General features: G+C 39.9%; 1 protein-coding gene across 1 annotated transcript in view; it reads left to right on the top strand.

Moving 5' to 3' along the window:
- Positions 1-5,479, top strand: part of tmem63c (transmembrane protein 63C) — a 69,649-nt gene extending 64,170 nt beyond the window's left edge. The window contains exons 22-23 of the mRNA XM_052145815.1: positions 1,809-1,883; positions 2,117-5,479. Of these exons, the coding sequence (XP_052001775.1) occupies positions 1,809-1,883; positions 2,117-2,335 (294 nt within the window). The 3' untranslated portion in view covers positions 2,336-5,479. The remainder of the gene's footprint in view (positions 1-1,808; positions 1,884-2,116) is intronic.
- Positions 5,480-13,258: the final 7,779 nt, after the last annotated feature.

The following is a 13,258-nucleotide window of genomic DNA, read 5'->3' as shown; positions in this document are numbered from 1 at the left end:
GGCTGAATACATGAACATGGGTAACTACAAGACAGAGACAACCAATGGCAAGACCAATGAAGAGACAGGACTAATAAACATAGTGAAACAAGAGGGTCACATGACAGCAACCAAAAGGACAAAAGACATGAAAACATGACATAAACAAGTAACTTAGTTTTCAAAATGAATGACATGAACAAAAACACATGAAAACATGACAGATGTCCTATAATATATATATATATATATATATATATATATATATATATATATATATATATATATATTTATTTTATTTTCATCTTTTATTTTGAATAATGTTCCTGTCATGTGATTTTCTGTTCCTGCCATGTTTTCAGTTGACTCTTAATTAATGATAATAATAATAATAATAATAATAATAATAATAATAATAATAATAATAATAATAATAATAAAGTATTTATTGTGCAGAAAAAATATATACAAGGAAGACAAGACTGATCACATACAGTATGTATATACACTCACTGAGCACTTTATTAGGTCTACTATGGCCTTCTATTGTTGTAGCCCATCGGTCTCAAGGTTTGACGCATTGTGCATTCTGAGATGCTATTTTGCTCACTACAATTATATAGAGTGGTTATCTGAGTTTCCGTAGCCTTTCTGTCAGCTTGAACCAGTCTGGCCATTCTCCGTTGATCTCTGAGAAGATCAGCACTTGCAGAAATACTCAAACCATCACATCTGGCACCAACAATCATGCCACGGTTGAAATCACTGTGATCCGCTGATCTATATATATAACAATCAGTGCTGTGATCACATATGTTTTCCCATTATGATTGTTGATGTGATTATTGAATGAAGCTCCTGACACATATCTGCATGGTTTTATGCATTGCACTGCTGCCACATGATTGACTGATTAGATAATCACATGAATAAGTAAGTGTACAGGTTTTCCTAAAAAAATTCTCAGTGAGTGCACATGTAAGAAATGCATATATAACGTTGACATCATCACTGTCAGTTAATGCTGAACATACTTTCAACGTAATCCAATGGGAGATTTTGTAACGTTTAGCTTACATTTCTTAAAGGGATAGTTCACCCAAAAATTAAAATCCTCTCATCATTTACTCACTTTCATGCCCATCCAGATGTGTATAACTTGTTTTTTCTGCTGAACAAAAACAAAGATATTTAGAAGAACATCTCCAAATGTGAAAGTGAAAGTAGAGATTTATAGTAAAATAAATAACATAAATATTGATCTGTTTCTCACCCACACCTATTATTTCACTACAGATGACATGGAGTCTGTATGGATTAGTTTTACGCTACCTTAATGTGCTTTTTGGATCTTAACATTTCTGGTCACCATTCACTTGCATTGCATGGACCTACATAGCTGAAATATTCATCTAAAAATCTTAATTTGTGTTCTACAGATAAAAAAATCATACACATCTGGGATGGTATGAGGGTGAGTAAATGATATTTTTGGGTGAACTATCCCTTTTAAAAATATAAAGTTTACATCAAAAATAGATGGCACACCTGAGTCTGAAATCATCTACAAAACAAAGTTTGAATGTAGTTTGTATGTTAAGCAGTTCAGGCTGAATTATTTGCAGAAGTTTAGTTATTAAGGTTATGGTTTTAGAAAAAACCTCAAACCAGAATGTTTGAGTCATTTCAATACGGTACTGCTGTGCAGGCGCTGTAATTAAATCATCTTGGAATGGGCTTGGAGAATAATCTGTCAAGGATGAATGTTTGTGGGAGAATTATATCTTCAGGCAAAAAACTAAACTGATTGCTATCCTTCTTTGTTTCAGATGTCTGATCAGGCAACAGAAGGAGTTTTCAGTGATGCAGAGAGAAGCACTGTTTCTAGCACAACCACAGCTAATGTACCTGCTCATGTTCCCTCATCACAGCTCATTTAGTTCATCACCCTCTCATTTCAAGCCTCTCTCATAAAATTAATTAATCACTCTCCTCTCATTGCCTCTAAGGCTTCCACTCATCGTGTCAAAGGCACTTAACCTGTAGCATGCTGCCTAAACCAAAAAAGAAGCTCTTGAAATAATGACACTCTTGCTGTCCACCTGCTTACCTCTACTTCTTTCACTCCTTTTAATAGGTTTTTATAGCGTCCGTCCTGCTGGAGCCTGAGCTGAGTCTGACTCCCATGCCTTCTCCGGCCCACCAGAGTTACGGCACCATGGGGAACAGCCAGAGTTCAGTGCGTGACACTGAAGAGGGGGAGGAGAAAGACCTGGAGGAAACTCTGGAGACTGAACTCAAGGATGACCTAGTTTGTCCCAGCACTCTCATGGACAGCCCTGTGGGTTTCAAATGACCCGCCTCGCCCCCTCGCCTTGCTTCCATCCCCAAAGCTCAAGCCCCATACCCCATCTTAGCTAGTGGCTGATACAGAGGAACTATGCAGCATTTTTTTTTGTCCTCGACAGTCTCCATTTACAGACTAATTAGGGTCATCCAAGCTATAAACTGCTTCAAAAGCTTGTTGATGGGGAATTTGCTGAGATGGTGGTTTTAGTTCTAAAGACTTTGATGAGCTTTCAAAGATGTACCACAGGCTCAATCTGAAGTGGATAAAAGCAAAAAAAAAAAAAAAGAGACCAGTCCAATTGTTTTTCTACTTTCTCGATATTCTCTTGTATTTTCCTTTCCTGCATAATCAAATGAATGGCGTCTGTCATTACGGTAGATTGAACCTTGGAACACTGCATTTTGAAAGATTTTTCGATGTGCTTTTTTAGGCATAGTCATCATGTAGCTCCAAAGAGAGGCAGTGCTCCAGACATGCAAATCTAATTAGTTAATTAATCCTTTTTCTGTTATTACAGTTTGTGCTTATTATTGTCTATTTTATTAACTACTTGTATTTTAGCATTGGTAAAGTATGTAATTGTGCAACATTGTGCCAAGAGGGTGTTGTTTTCATGTGTTTACTATTGTTAGATTATTATTGCGTTTATTATCACCAACTTTTTTTGCCCTTTCTTTGCCCAACCCCCGGTTACCTTTTAATTTAATTGAAAAATAATTGCAGCTACTTAAAAATGAAAAAAGTGCTTACATTATTTTGAAATCCAATGTATCAAAAGATGTTCCAGGTTCAAAACAAGTTATGCTTTCATGTCATAAATGCAGTCAATTACTTCAGAAAATTATTTGAACTCATACCTCAGTTTTAATGCTCTTGCATTGTAAGTCTGTTGGGCAAAGCATTCCGGCTTTACATGGTCATTCCAGGAGTTGAAAAATCGGATGGATCTTTGCACAAGCAAGGTTAATAAACGATTTTATCAAAATAGAACCAAGTTAACACAAACAATCTTTAAGTGTGGTGACTATACTTTAGAAACAAGGTGTATTTTTACATTTTATCCCAGTGCAGTACCTTGCCCCATTGTGAAAGCAATGGTTCACCCAAAAATTATAATTCTCTCATCATTTACTCACTCTTATGCCATCTCAGACTTGTATGATTTTTTCTTTTGCAGAACGCAAATGAACATATTTTGATGGAGATATGATGTGAATATATCCATACAATGCAAGTCAATGGGGTCCAAGACTTCCAAGCTCTAAAAAGGACATAAAGGTGGCATAAAAGTAATCAACGAGACTCAAGTGGTTTAATCCATATATTCTGATGCGATCGGTTTTGGGTGAGAAACCGACCAAAATGTAACTTTTCTATATAAATCTTGACATTGCAGTCTCCTTGGTGTGATCATGTTTGTAGCGCGATTTCACTTGTATACAGCAGAGTTACGTTTTGGTCTGTTTCTCACCCAAAACCAATCGTATCGCTTTAGAATATATGGATTAAACCAATAGAGATACAAGTCTGAGATAGCATAAGGGTGAGTAAATGATGAGAGAATTATATTTTTTAGGTGAATTATTCCTTTAATTGCATTGAAAACCAAAAAGGGCCTTAAAGGGCGAATCACCCCATAATAAAAAAAACTATCATCATTTACTCACACTTTGTTGTTTCAAATTCATATGACTTTCTTTCTTCCTTGGAAAACAAACAGAAATTTAAAAAATGCATTATTTTAGAGAAGAAAGAGGTCAGGTAATACAGGTTTGGAGAACATGAAGGTTAAGTAAATGATGACAGAATTTTCATTTTGGGGTGAACTATTCCTTTAATTTCTATTAAAGCTGGAACATTACTTTAAGGATAATCATTCAACTATGTTGTGGCTAAAATGATTTACAGTATGTGTTTCAACCCAAACTGAAAGTGTCATGTTGGTTTATCCTGGTACATTAGATTCAACCCCAAACGTTCTAACATTATGTTGTTTACAAGACCACCTCTGTCTCATGCTCAAAACAGCCTGCAGCTCTCTTTAGATTCGTCAAGTGTTGCCCTGGCTTCTGTAACAAACACTCTAATTTCCTTAGTAAATTTTGTACTCGTGGTCTTTGCTGCTAGTGGTTATAGGACTGGAAGGGATGGGGTGGGTGGAGGGTTTTCTTGCCAATCTGAATGTAAAGGATTTGTGATTTGTTTTGTGCTCTCTTGCTGTGCCTTGAAGAAACAGATCTCAAGTAAAGAAAAGAAAAAAGAAAAAAGTATGTCAAGACAATCCAGCATGACCTGCAATATGCTGCATGGACCTAAAGAGCAACAAGACAAGGATCTAAATTAAAATACGCATTCCACCTATGAACAAATGAGGTGTAAGTTCCCTGAAATGCGGTATACATTTTATGTGTCCGTTCTTTCAACTAGAGCAAGGCTTGAAAACACACTGCACTAGTACACGAATGCCAATGCTTCTACATTTGCTAGCTTAATTTCATATGTTCCAAAATGTGTCTGATTACATTTCATAAAGCATGGCATGTACATGTGGCCTTCTCAGCATTGCCAACAGGGGCACTATAGCAGACATTAGCGCAAACTCTTCTACTGTGGTCTGTTTTCTTTTTCAAACCTACTTCTGTAATGTAAAGAAGAACAGTTTGAAGAGAATCTTTCTGAGCAAGTTAGTTAAAGTAAAATCATTTGTGTCTGCATTTTCATACTTGCGTTAAGTATTTTTCTTGCCTTACTGTTTAACAGAAACAGAAACAATTGTAATGATCATGCATCTAATCTCATTCCATTAATTAAACATCAATTTATCACTTATCTATACACACACACATGCACGTGAAAACACACAAACATATACAAACTCACTTTAACATCAATGTCTCCAGTACTCAAGTACCAGGCAAAAGGAGCTTTTGTGAGTTACCATTTGATATTTCTTTGATGTGGTTTGTTCTGTTTGTATTTGCAAGCTGTTGATGTGTACAATTGTTTTTTGTACTTTAGTGGAAGTTTCCGGAATGTGGCTTAAGGTGCCATCATGTCATGTGACTGGGTGCTTATGACGCAGTCAACATATGTACCTCTTTAAACTGTGGTAGTACAGCTCTTTGTAAAGGGTATAAAACTAAATTTGCCAAAAACTCAATGTTGTCCAGTGGTGTCTTGGTTTTATTGTGTACATTTAAATAGGGCTTCAAGAATATCAATGAATCACTGTTTGATCATTTTTAGAGATGCTTGCAGGGCTCTACAGTCGAGTATTAGATGCATTTGGGAGTGAAAATTACTCATTTCCTTCATGTGTTTATTTCGATATTAAAATGATGCCCAACAAAACAACAAATGTTGATAGAGTATAACGAATCTACGAGCTGTCAGACTTTCGCCACCTTACAGTGGGAAACTCTTGATGTAAAACCAATGATATTTATGTGGGTAAACAACGATAAATGTCCTTCATCTGTCACCGTAGTATCGGGTTCTTGCTCACAAGTCACCACTCGATCCATCCTCGATATCTGGCCTGATCAGAACATATCTGTGTAATAATATGCATTCTCTGTACTTGCGTTGTTGAGAAGCCTATTAGAATTGAACTTTGGCAGTGGATGATGACGTCGAATGAGTCCACGAGAACGTAAGAACACAAAAGAATACACATTGAATAACAGCCCAAGTGAAGCCAAAATGTTTTTTGCTTGTATATTTTTATTTTTGTCTTAAAAACATGGCACACATGCACAAGATTCGGAGAAAAACTGCTAGATGCGGTGCATTGGTCAAAGACCTCCGTCTAGTGTAGATTTTCATAGAAAATCTATTTTAAAACAGGACTCAGATACAGAAACGCATCTTCAATAAAATGTGAGGTAGTTTATGTGCACGTCATAGAAAATATATTAATATTTTATAACATTCATGAATAACATTACATTTAGCTTTATTCCAAACACTATGGTCCTAATAAAGTGCCTGACGTGGTCTTCTGCTGCTGTAGCCCATCCGCCTCAAGGTTCGAAATGTTGTGCATTCTGAGATGCTATTCTGCTTACTCCAATTGTACAGAGTAGTTATCTGAGTTACCATAGCCTTTCTATCAGCTCGAACCAGTCTGGCCATTCTCTGTTGACTTTTCTCATCAACTAGGTGTTTCCATCCACAGAACAGAACTTAAAGAAGGTACTTCCTCAGAGGAATCTGCTAGAGAGGTGCTGTCGTGAGGAGCGTGAGGTCCGAGAACCAAGTCTGGGTGGGCCAGTATGGGGCCAGGAGGGTGACTTGTTCCTCATCCTCCCTGACCTCACTGGAGGGAATGCGTATTTGAGCAGCTCCTGGGGCCAGCTGTGTGCGAGCACGTCTGTCCCGAGGGTGGCTCCCGTCAGGGAATACCAGAGCGGGCAGTGGGAGAATTCCCGGGAAGCGAACAGGTCTACCTGTGCTTTGCCGAATCGACTCCAAATAAGCCTGACCACCTGGGGTGGAGTCTCCACTCTCCGCTGAGCGTTGCTTGCTGTGACAGCCCTCCTGCTGTGGTGTTGTGGCTGCCCGGGATATGAGTGGCCCGCAGTGACCTCAGGTGCTGCTGACTCCAGAGGAGACAGCAATGCCTTCGCTGAGAACTGCTAGGCGAAGTCCTCAATGGTGTCGTCGAAAAGTCCAATCTGGGAGATGTGCGCGTTGAGAAAGCGTGCTTTGATGCCGTCCCTAATCTCGACCAGATTCAGCCACAGGTGGCACTCCTGGACCACCTAGGTGGACATCGCCTGCCCGAGTGCACGCGCCGTGAACTTTGTCACCCGGAGGGTGAGGTCGGTCGCCGAGCACAGCTCCTGCAGCACATAAGGATCAGGACTATCCACATGCAGTTCTTTTAGTGCCTTGCCCTGGTGTACCTAGCGAGCGCTCAGGGGAGGCTGGAGGGTTCCAGTCCAACCCGATACTCGTGGTGGTCTGGGCAAGCATGGCTGTCAGCTCTGCATCGGCTTCAGACTGGGCGGGCAGACCTGAAGGTGGCAGCCCAGTCGAGTCCTCAGCATCCGACATTGCCAGTGCACTCTCTGATGCAGCAATCGAAGACTCATCCAGCTAATGGGCCCCGAAAGAGACGTCAAACTGGCCGTGAGGTGGGCTGGTCTCAATTCGGAACCAGAAGGGGGCATACGAGTGTGCTGGGGAACGGGAGGTCCGCATGGACTTACCCAGTGAAACCATGCCCATTGAACTCCCCAAATCGCCTCCAGCACCAGCCGGGCCAGCCTCATACACCTGGCCCTTTTCTACCCGTATGTCCGGGGGAGTGGTATGCAAATTCCATTTGTAAATTTGTAAAAATGCTGATTTTCATTGGCCTCACTGGATGTTTTTTGTTTTTGGGTAAACTCTAGAGACTGTTGTTCGTGAAAATCCCAGGAGATCAGCAGTTACAGAAAAATTGGCACCAACAATCATGCCATGGTCGAAATCACTGAGATCACATTTTTTCCCAATTCTGATGGTTGATGTAACCATTAACTGAAGTCCTGACCCATATCTTGCATTGCACTGCTGCCACACAGTTGGCTGATTAGATAACTGCATGATACGTAGGTGTACATCTGTTCCTAATAAAGTGCTCAGTGAGTGTACTTAACAGAGATAGTTTCAGCTGAAAATACATTCAAATAGTTATGAATGTCATCAAAGTTTGATTTTATATATTTGAGTGAACTAGTCTGTTAAGAATTACCAATATAATATTTGTTACTGGCAAATGGAAGTGTAAAATATGTGTCATCAATATATTTTTAGTTTATTAGATGCTCATAAAGGTGATCAGTTAGGACTGATGTTGTTTGATGTTGTTTGTCAGGTTAACTTGAAAAAATTACTTTAAAAAGTTAATCCGAAAAGGTGTCCTTTGTCAAGTATCAAGCATCTTTTTCTTTCTGAATTCTGTAGTAATTCTTTAACAGTTAACCTTCCTATTCTGTTCGGCCAAATACATTTTTCCAATGTAATAATAATGAGGTGATAAAAATAAGAAAAAGTTTTATTCATTTATCTGAGCGGTACAAGATTTTAGTGACTTTACCTCCATTTGCTTCTTGAACATGCACACAAAAATAGGACTTGATTCGATAAGTCTAAGTGGTCTAAGTTTGGGTAACGGGATAGACTTCATGGTTAGGCGTACTGTAGGTTTGATTATGGTGCACAAAGTTCTTCTCTGGTTATCTTAGGAAATATCATTATAACTTTGATTGTAACTCGATTTCTTATGGTTTCGCTGTCCTGTACAATTATTACGTCTTGCTGACAATATCTTAACATCATGGTGGCAACTTTTGCAGAGACAAGCACCTCTGACATTTTCCTCAAAGTGTAAAAAGCTCCTTTTTTTATTACTGACTCCTTTCAAAGTTTTTCAGCTGCAGTCTTAGAAAATGAAGCATCGCCCCTTAATTAAATTTCCTGCAGTGCCAGAAGACAGGCCAGTGGTCACTTGAAAACTGCCTGACACTTGAAAACTGCCAATTATTTTTTTTCCTGCACACTATATGTCATTACCATCTGAGTGCTAGTGTTCCGAGACACCACAGCAGCACAACAACTGAAGCAGCACATAAGAAAGCTTTCCAAAGCACAGAGCATGCACACTCAGTCATTATGGTGCCATACAAAATGTGAACTCTGGAGTTTTGCTTCACTGAGCTTCTACACGGCCTTTTAAAATTCATGATTTCTTTCCTTGTAAATATCTGGATACATAAAGACAACAACAGAATGTTACCAAAGGAAGGAAGCAAGTGATTCACCAGATTCTCAGTTATGGAAGTTTCCAGTTTGATATGGAAAGTCTGATAGATTGAGTGTTGAAGAAAAATGGTATTCCATGTGTCCTCCCAAAAGATGCATGTGGAATAATAAAATAAACCCATAAAAAAAGGAAAGAAGGTTTGATATTTAATTGATTTGCCCTTTGAGTGCCCATCTGCAACCAGCCTTTGGTTTATTTAGCATATTCAGTGGTTCTTGCCTATGCTATTATTTTCCTGTCTTTTGCAGAATTGGCAGGAATCTCTGACAGTAAGGCTAAAACACGGACCCGTCTAAATCTCTAAACATTTTTCCAGAAGGCACAATCTTGAGACAGAAACATTCTGCAATTCTAATTTGGGCTATTTGTTTGCACCACTGCTGGTCTGTCCGCATGGAACGTGCTCATATGAGGACACTGACCCAGGATTACATAAACATGGCTTTCTTATTGTGGTTTTTCCAACACAAATCTGTATGTTTCATGGTGAAAATGCTTATTAGTAGCTAAGTGAATTTGCATTACATGAACAAAAAGTATGTGGACACTTTCTATGTGGATTTGGCTATTTCATCTATTACCTTTACTTGAAGGGGCATAAAATCAAGCATTTATTATACTTACTACATTACTACATTTTGGTATATGTTTGTTTATATGCATCATTTGTAATATTTACAAGTATTTACATTGAGATTACATTGATCTGTATAGCAAGAGCTAAAATGGTACGTCTCTTTAAGAGTTCCTGTCAGATCCTCAAATAATTAAGTGTTGGTTGGTTGCAAATTAATGAGAGAAGTTGCTAGATGCTTTTTACCTCATCTGTGCAATGTGTGATTATAATTAATGTTTCTTTTTACTTTTTGATCAACAACTGACTGTAAATAACAGAAAGGATGTTATAAAATGAAAATGGATTGTGGGGATCTCATATTTGGACACACATTATACGGAACGAGTCAAAGCAAGTCACTTTACTCACATATTATGTTGTTACTTACATGTACACATTCATGGACGCAACATGCAGTGAAAGGTTCTCGGTGCATAAATTCTTCTCAGCCACAAAACAGTTTTCACTGATGAGTGAAATCTGAATATTTACTAGTCAATGGCTAACAAAAGGACATTTTTAGTCACATTTTTAAGTGCAAAATTTGGTCAAATATGCAATATTCACAATGTATAGGGCTGCCCCAGCCTCTTACATTTTAATGCAATTAAATATATAAAATATATGTTAAAATAATTACATAATTAATCATGCCTGTATGTATATCCCATAATAAAAGTAAACATTCTGTTGGGCAATTCGAGTTTAGGTACATGTAACTTTATGTTTTTATGTGCTGTGTCAGCAGGGGGCAGTCAGCGCACCTTAACATACTTCACACACAGTACAGCCACAGAATGAGAGCCAGTCATACAGGACATGTTAATAGGTGGATGAAGCAGAACAGAATGCAGGGATTACGAGACATGAGACATGAAGTTTCAACATCTTTTAGCTTTGACACAAGATCCTAAAAATGCAGCTCTTCTAAAGCATAAAACCAGAGAGACACTCCAACGTGTCTGTCTTACGCATATGTACATAAGACAATTAAAAATAGCACAGATGGAACGCAAGAACACGTCCTGTGAAAACAGGACAGATTGACAAACTAAATTACAACAAGTATTGCTGTTGACTGTAGGCTTATGTTCAATGATTTGGGAATAAAACAAACAATATATTGACTTCTAAAGCCACTTTTTGTATTGTCTAGTCAATGCTTTACTTGTCTGCCACAATAATGGAATATATTTTAATCTGTATATCTAAATTATTATATTTATTACATTACATTTATAATTATTTAAATTATTATGGATTACTTATATTTATTTATCTTTAATCAAGGGCCTTTCTTAGCAAATATTGATATGTGATAAATCTGATTAAATAATCAGCATGCCGTATAATTACATTTATTAAAAATTGTAATCGGTTTAACAGCCCTAATTGTAATTATTTAGTGCCATTGTTTGTGTGTTTAATACCATCACTGATCCATGGTATAGACAGACAGACAAATGATTCTCCATAGACATTTTTGGGCACAATTACACTGATGTTTATCTTTCAGCGGGGTGAGAATTCCCTGATGGTTGCAGTGATTAATATGTTGGAGTCAAATGTGTCTGAGTATATGCTGGAGATCACCTCTCTAATGACAGTCTGTGAAGAGCAGTGACTCTGCATACTAATCACTGCAGTTTGGGCTGGCCTTGCATATAGTCAACCTTATTATACATGTGTGTGTAAGTGTGTATGAAAGAGAGGCGGCGAGTTGTCATTTTAGTGATTGTAAGATTCATGTTTAGTAGAAGCTACTGTTGAGATATGTTACATGGCACTAATGTGTATACTAAACAATTCATTTTCAAAAACAGTTGGTGTTTCAGGTGATATGAGAGACAGTGACCATTGGCAATTCAACAAAGTTGATCAGAGTTACATTTTATGCAAATGAGCAATAATGTGACTACCAGTGAGATACACTTGGATACTGGAGTTGAGTAAAAATGCCAGTGACCTCCAGTGATTTAATCTCTGTCAGTGTGAAAACACCTTAAGGCAGTGTCATGCCAAATCACCCCAACAAACACCATTCCCCTTCTGTCGCTCTCTCCACGTTGTGTCAGAGAAGCGACACTAGGGGTCTCTCTTGAGCGCCGATATTCACCTCTGAACTATGAAAAAAGGCCAATGAGAGTTGGCAACCAGTATTTGCATGTCCCGCCCCCGGACATACGGGTATTTAAGCGGCGCAAATACGGGAGTTCATTCAGAAAATTTCTTCGGAGCCGATGGTCGTGTCTGCAGTTGCTGCATACTACACACTGAGTTCCTGACATTCCTCTGCTGCATGCTGTTGGATTCTACGGCGCACAACAGTGGCTTTCTCCTGTTTGCACGGCTGTGCATTCCTGCCCCTGGGCGCATCGACAGTGCAGATTAAAAAAGCTCTCACGAGTTTTTTTCACAAAAGAGTGATTTTTATTAAAAGAGTAAATTTCACTAAAAGAGCAAAACACAGCGGCGTTGAACGTCCTTTTAAGGACGCGTCTTCATAAAGATGCCTTTCCGCCCCTGTGTTGTTCCTGGATGCGGTAGAGTGCTCTCCGCTTCAGACGGCCACAGGCGTTGTCTCATGTGTCTGGGTAGCGATCACACCGAGGCTGCATTTGTGGATGGTTCATGTTCTCACTGCGAGAACATGACCATGACAACGTTGCGATCGCGGCTTGCTTACAACCGTGAGCAAGCCACTCCAGCCGCCCCCCGTGTTGCTCCTTCTTCCCACGGGATTGAGGAAAATGCGGCTGGCGATGGAGGCGATTTGGGGATGGCAGCGGGTGCAGCTCCGCCGGGTACGCCCCCTCGCCTCACAGCCAGCGGCGAGGGGGCATAAAAGAGCTATTTCCTTTGTCTCTGGGGCACATGGCCCGCAAATGCCGTTCTCACGGCACTCTGCTTTCAGGCCTCAACAGTCCCGGCTCCACGGACGCGGTGTCCCCGCCTTCAGCCTCACGACTGTTCCCCAGCCGGCCGGTTCAGACGAGTCCAGAGAACGCAAGCATCAGACCTCCTCCTCAGTCACGAACCCGCCCCCTTCCGGGTGCGCGGAGCAAGGTAAGTGCTTTGAGTTTATTCTCAGCACCAGAGCCTCGGGACGCCACATTGCCTCCTGACGCCGCGTTACCTGTTCCGCACCGCTGCGAAGCCCCACCTGGTACGTCCAAAAAACTCGTCCCCTTGGTGCCACTAGCACGGAGCTTAGAGGCGTGGCTTTCACTGCCCAACCCGTCACGCTGGCTGCACCAGACCATTCGACTCGGTTACGCAATTCAGTTTGCCATGTCTCCGCCCCCCTTCGTGGGCGTACATTTTTCCGCAGTACACGGCCAACATGCCCATTCCCTGCGCGAAGAAATCGCCTCCCTTCTATTAAAGGATGCGATAGAGCCTGTTCCTTCAACCGAAACGAAGAAGGGTTTCTACAGCCCTTACTTCGTTGTACCCAAGAAAGGCGGCGGCTTACGACCGATCTTGGACCTGCGAGTTTTCA

Source organism: Xyrauchen texanus, chromosome 16 (genome assembly GCF_025860055.1).
Source record: "Xyrauchen texanus isolate HMW12.3.18 chromosome 16, RBS_HiC_50CHRs, whole genome shotgun sequence".
Lineage (NCBI taxonomy): Eukaryota > Metazoa > Chordata > Actinopteri > Cypriniformes > Catostomidae > Xyrauchen > Xyrauchen texanus.
The sequence above is the reverse complement of the archived record's forward strand: the minus strand, read 5'-3'. Positions and strand labels throughout refer to the sequence as shown.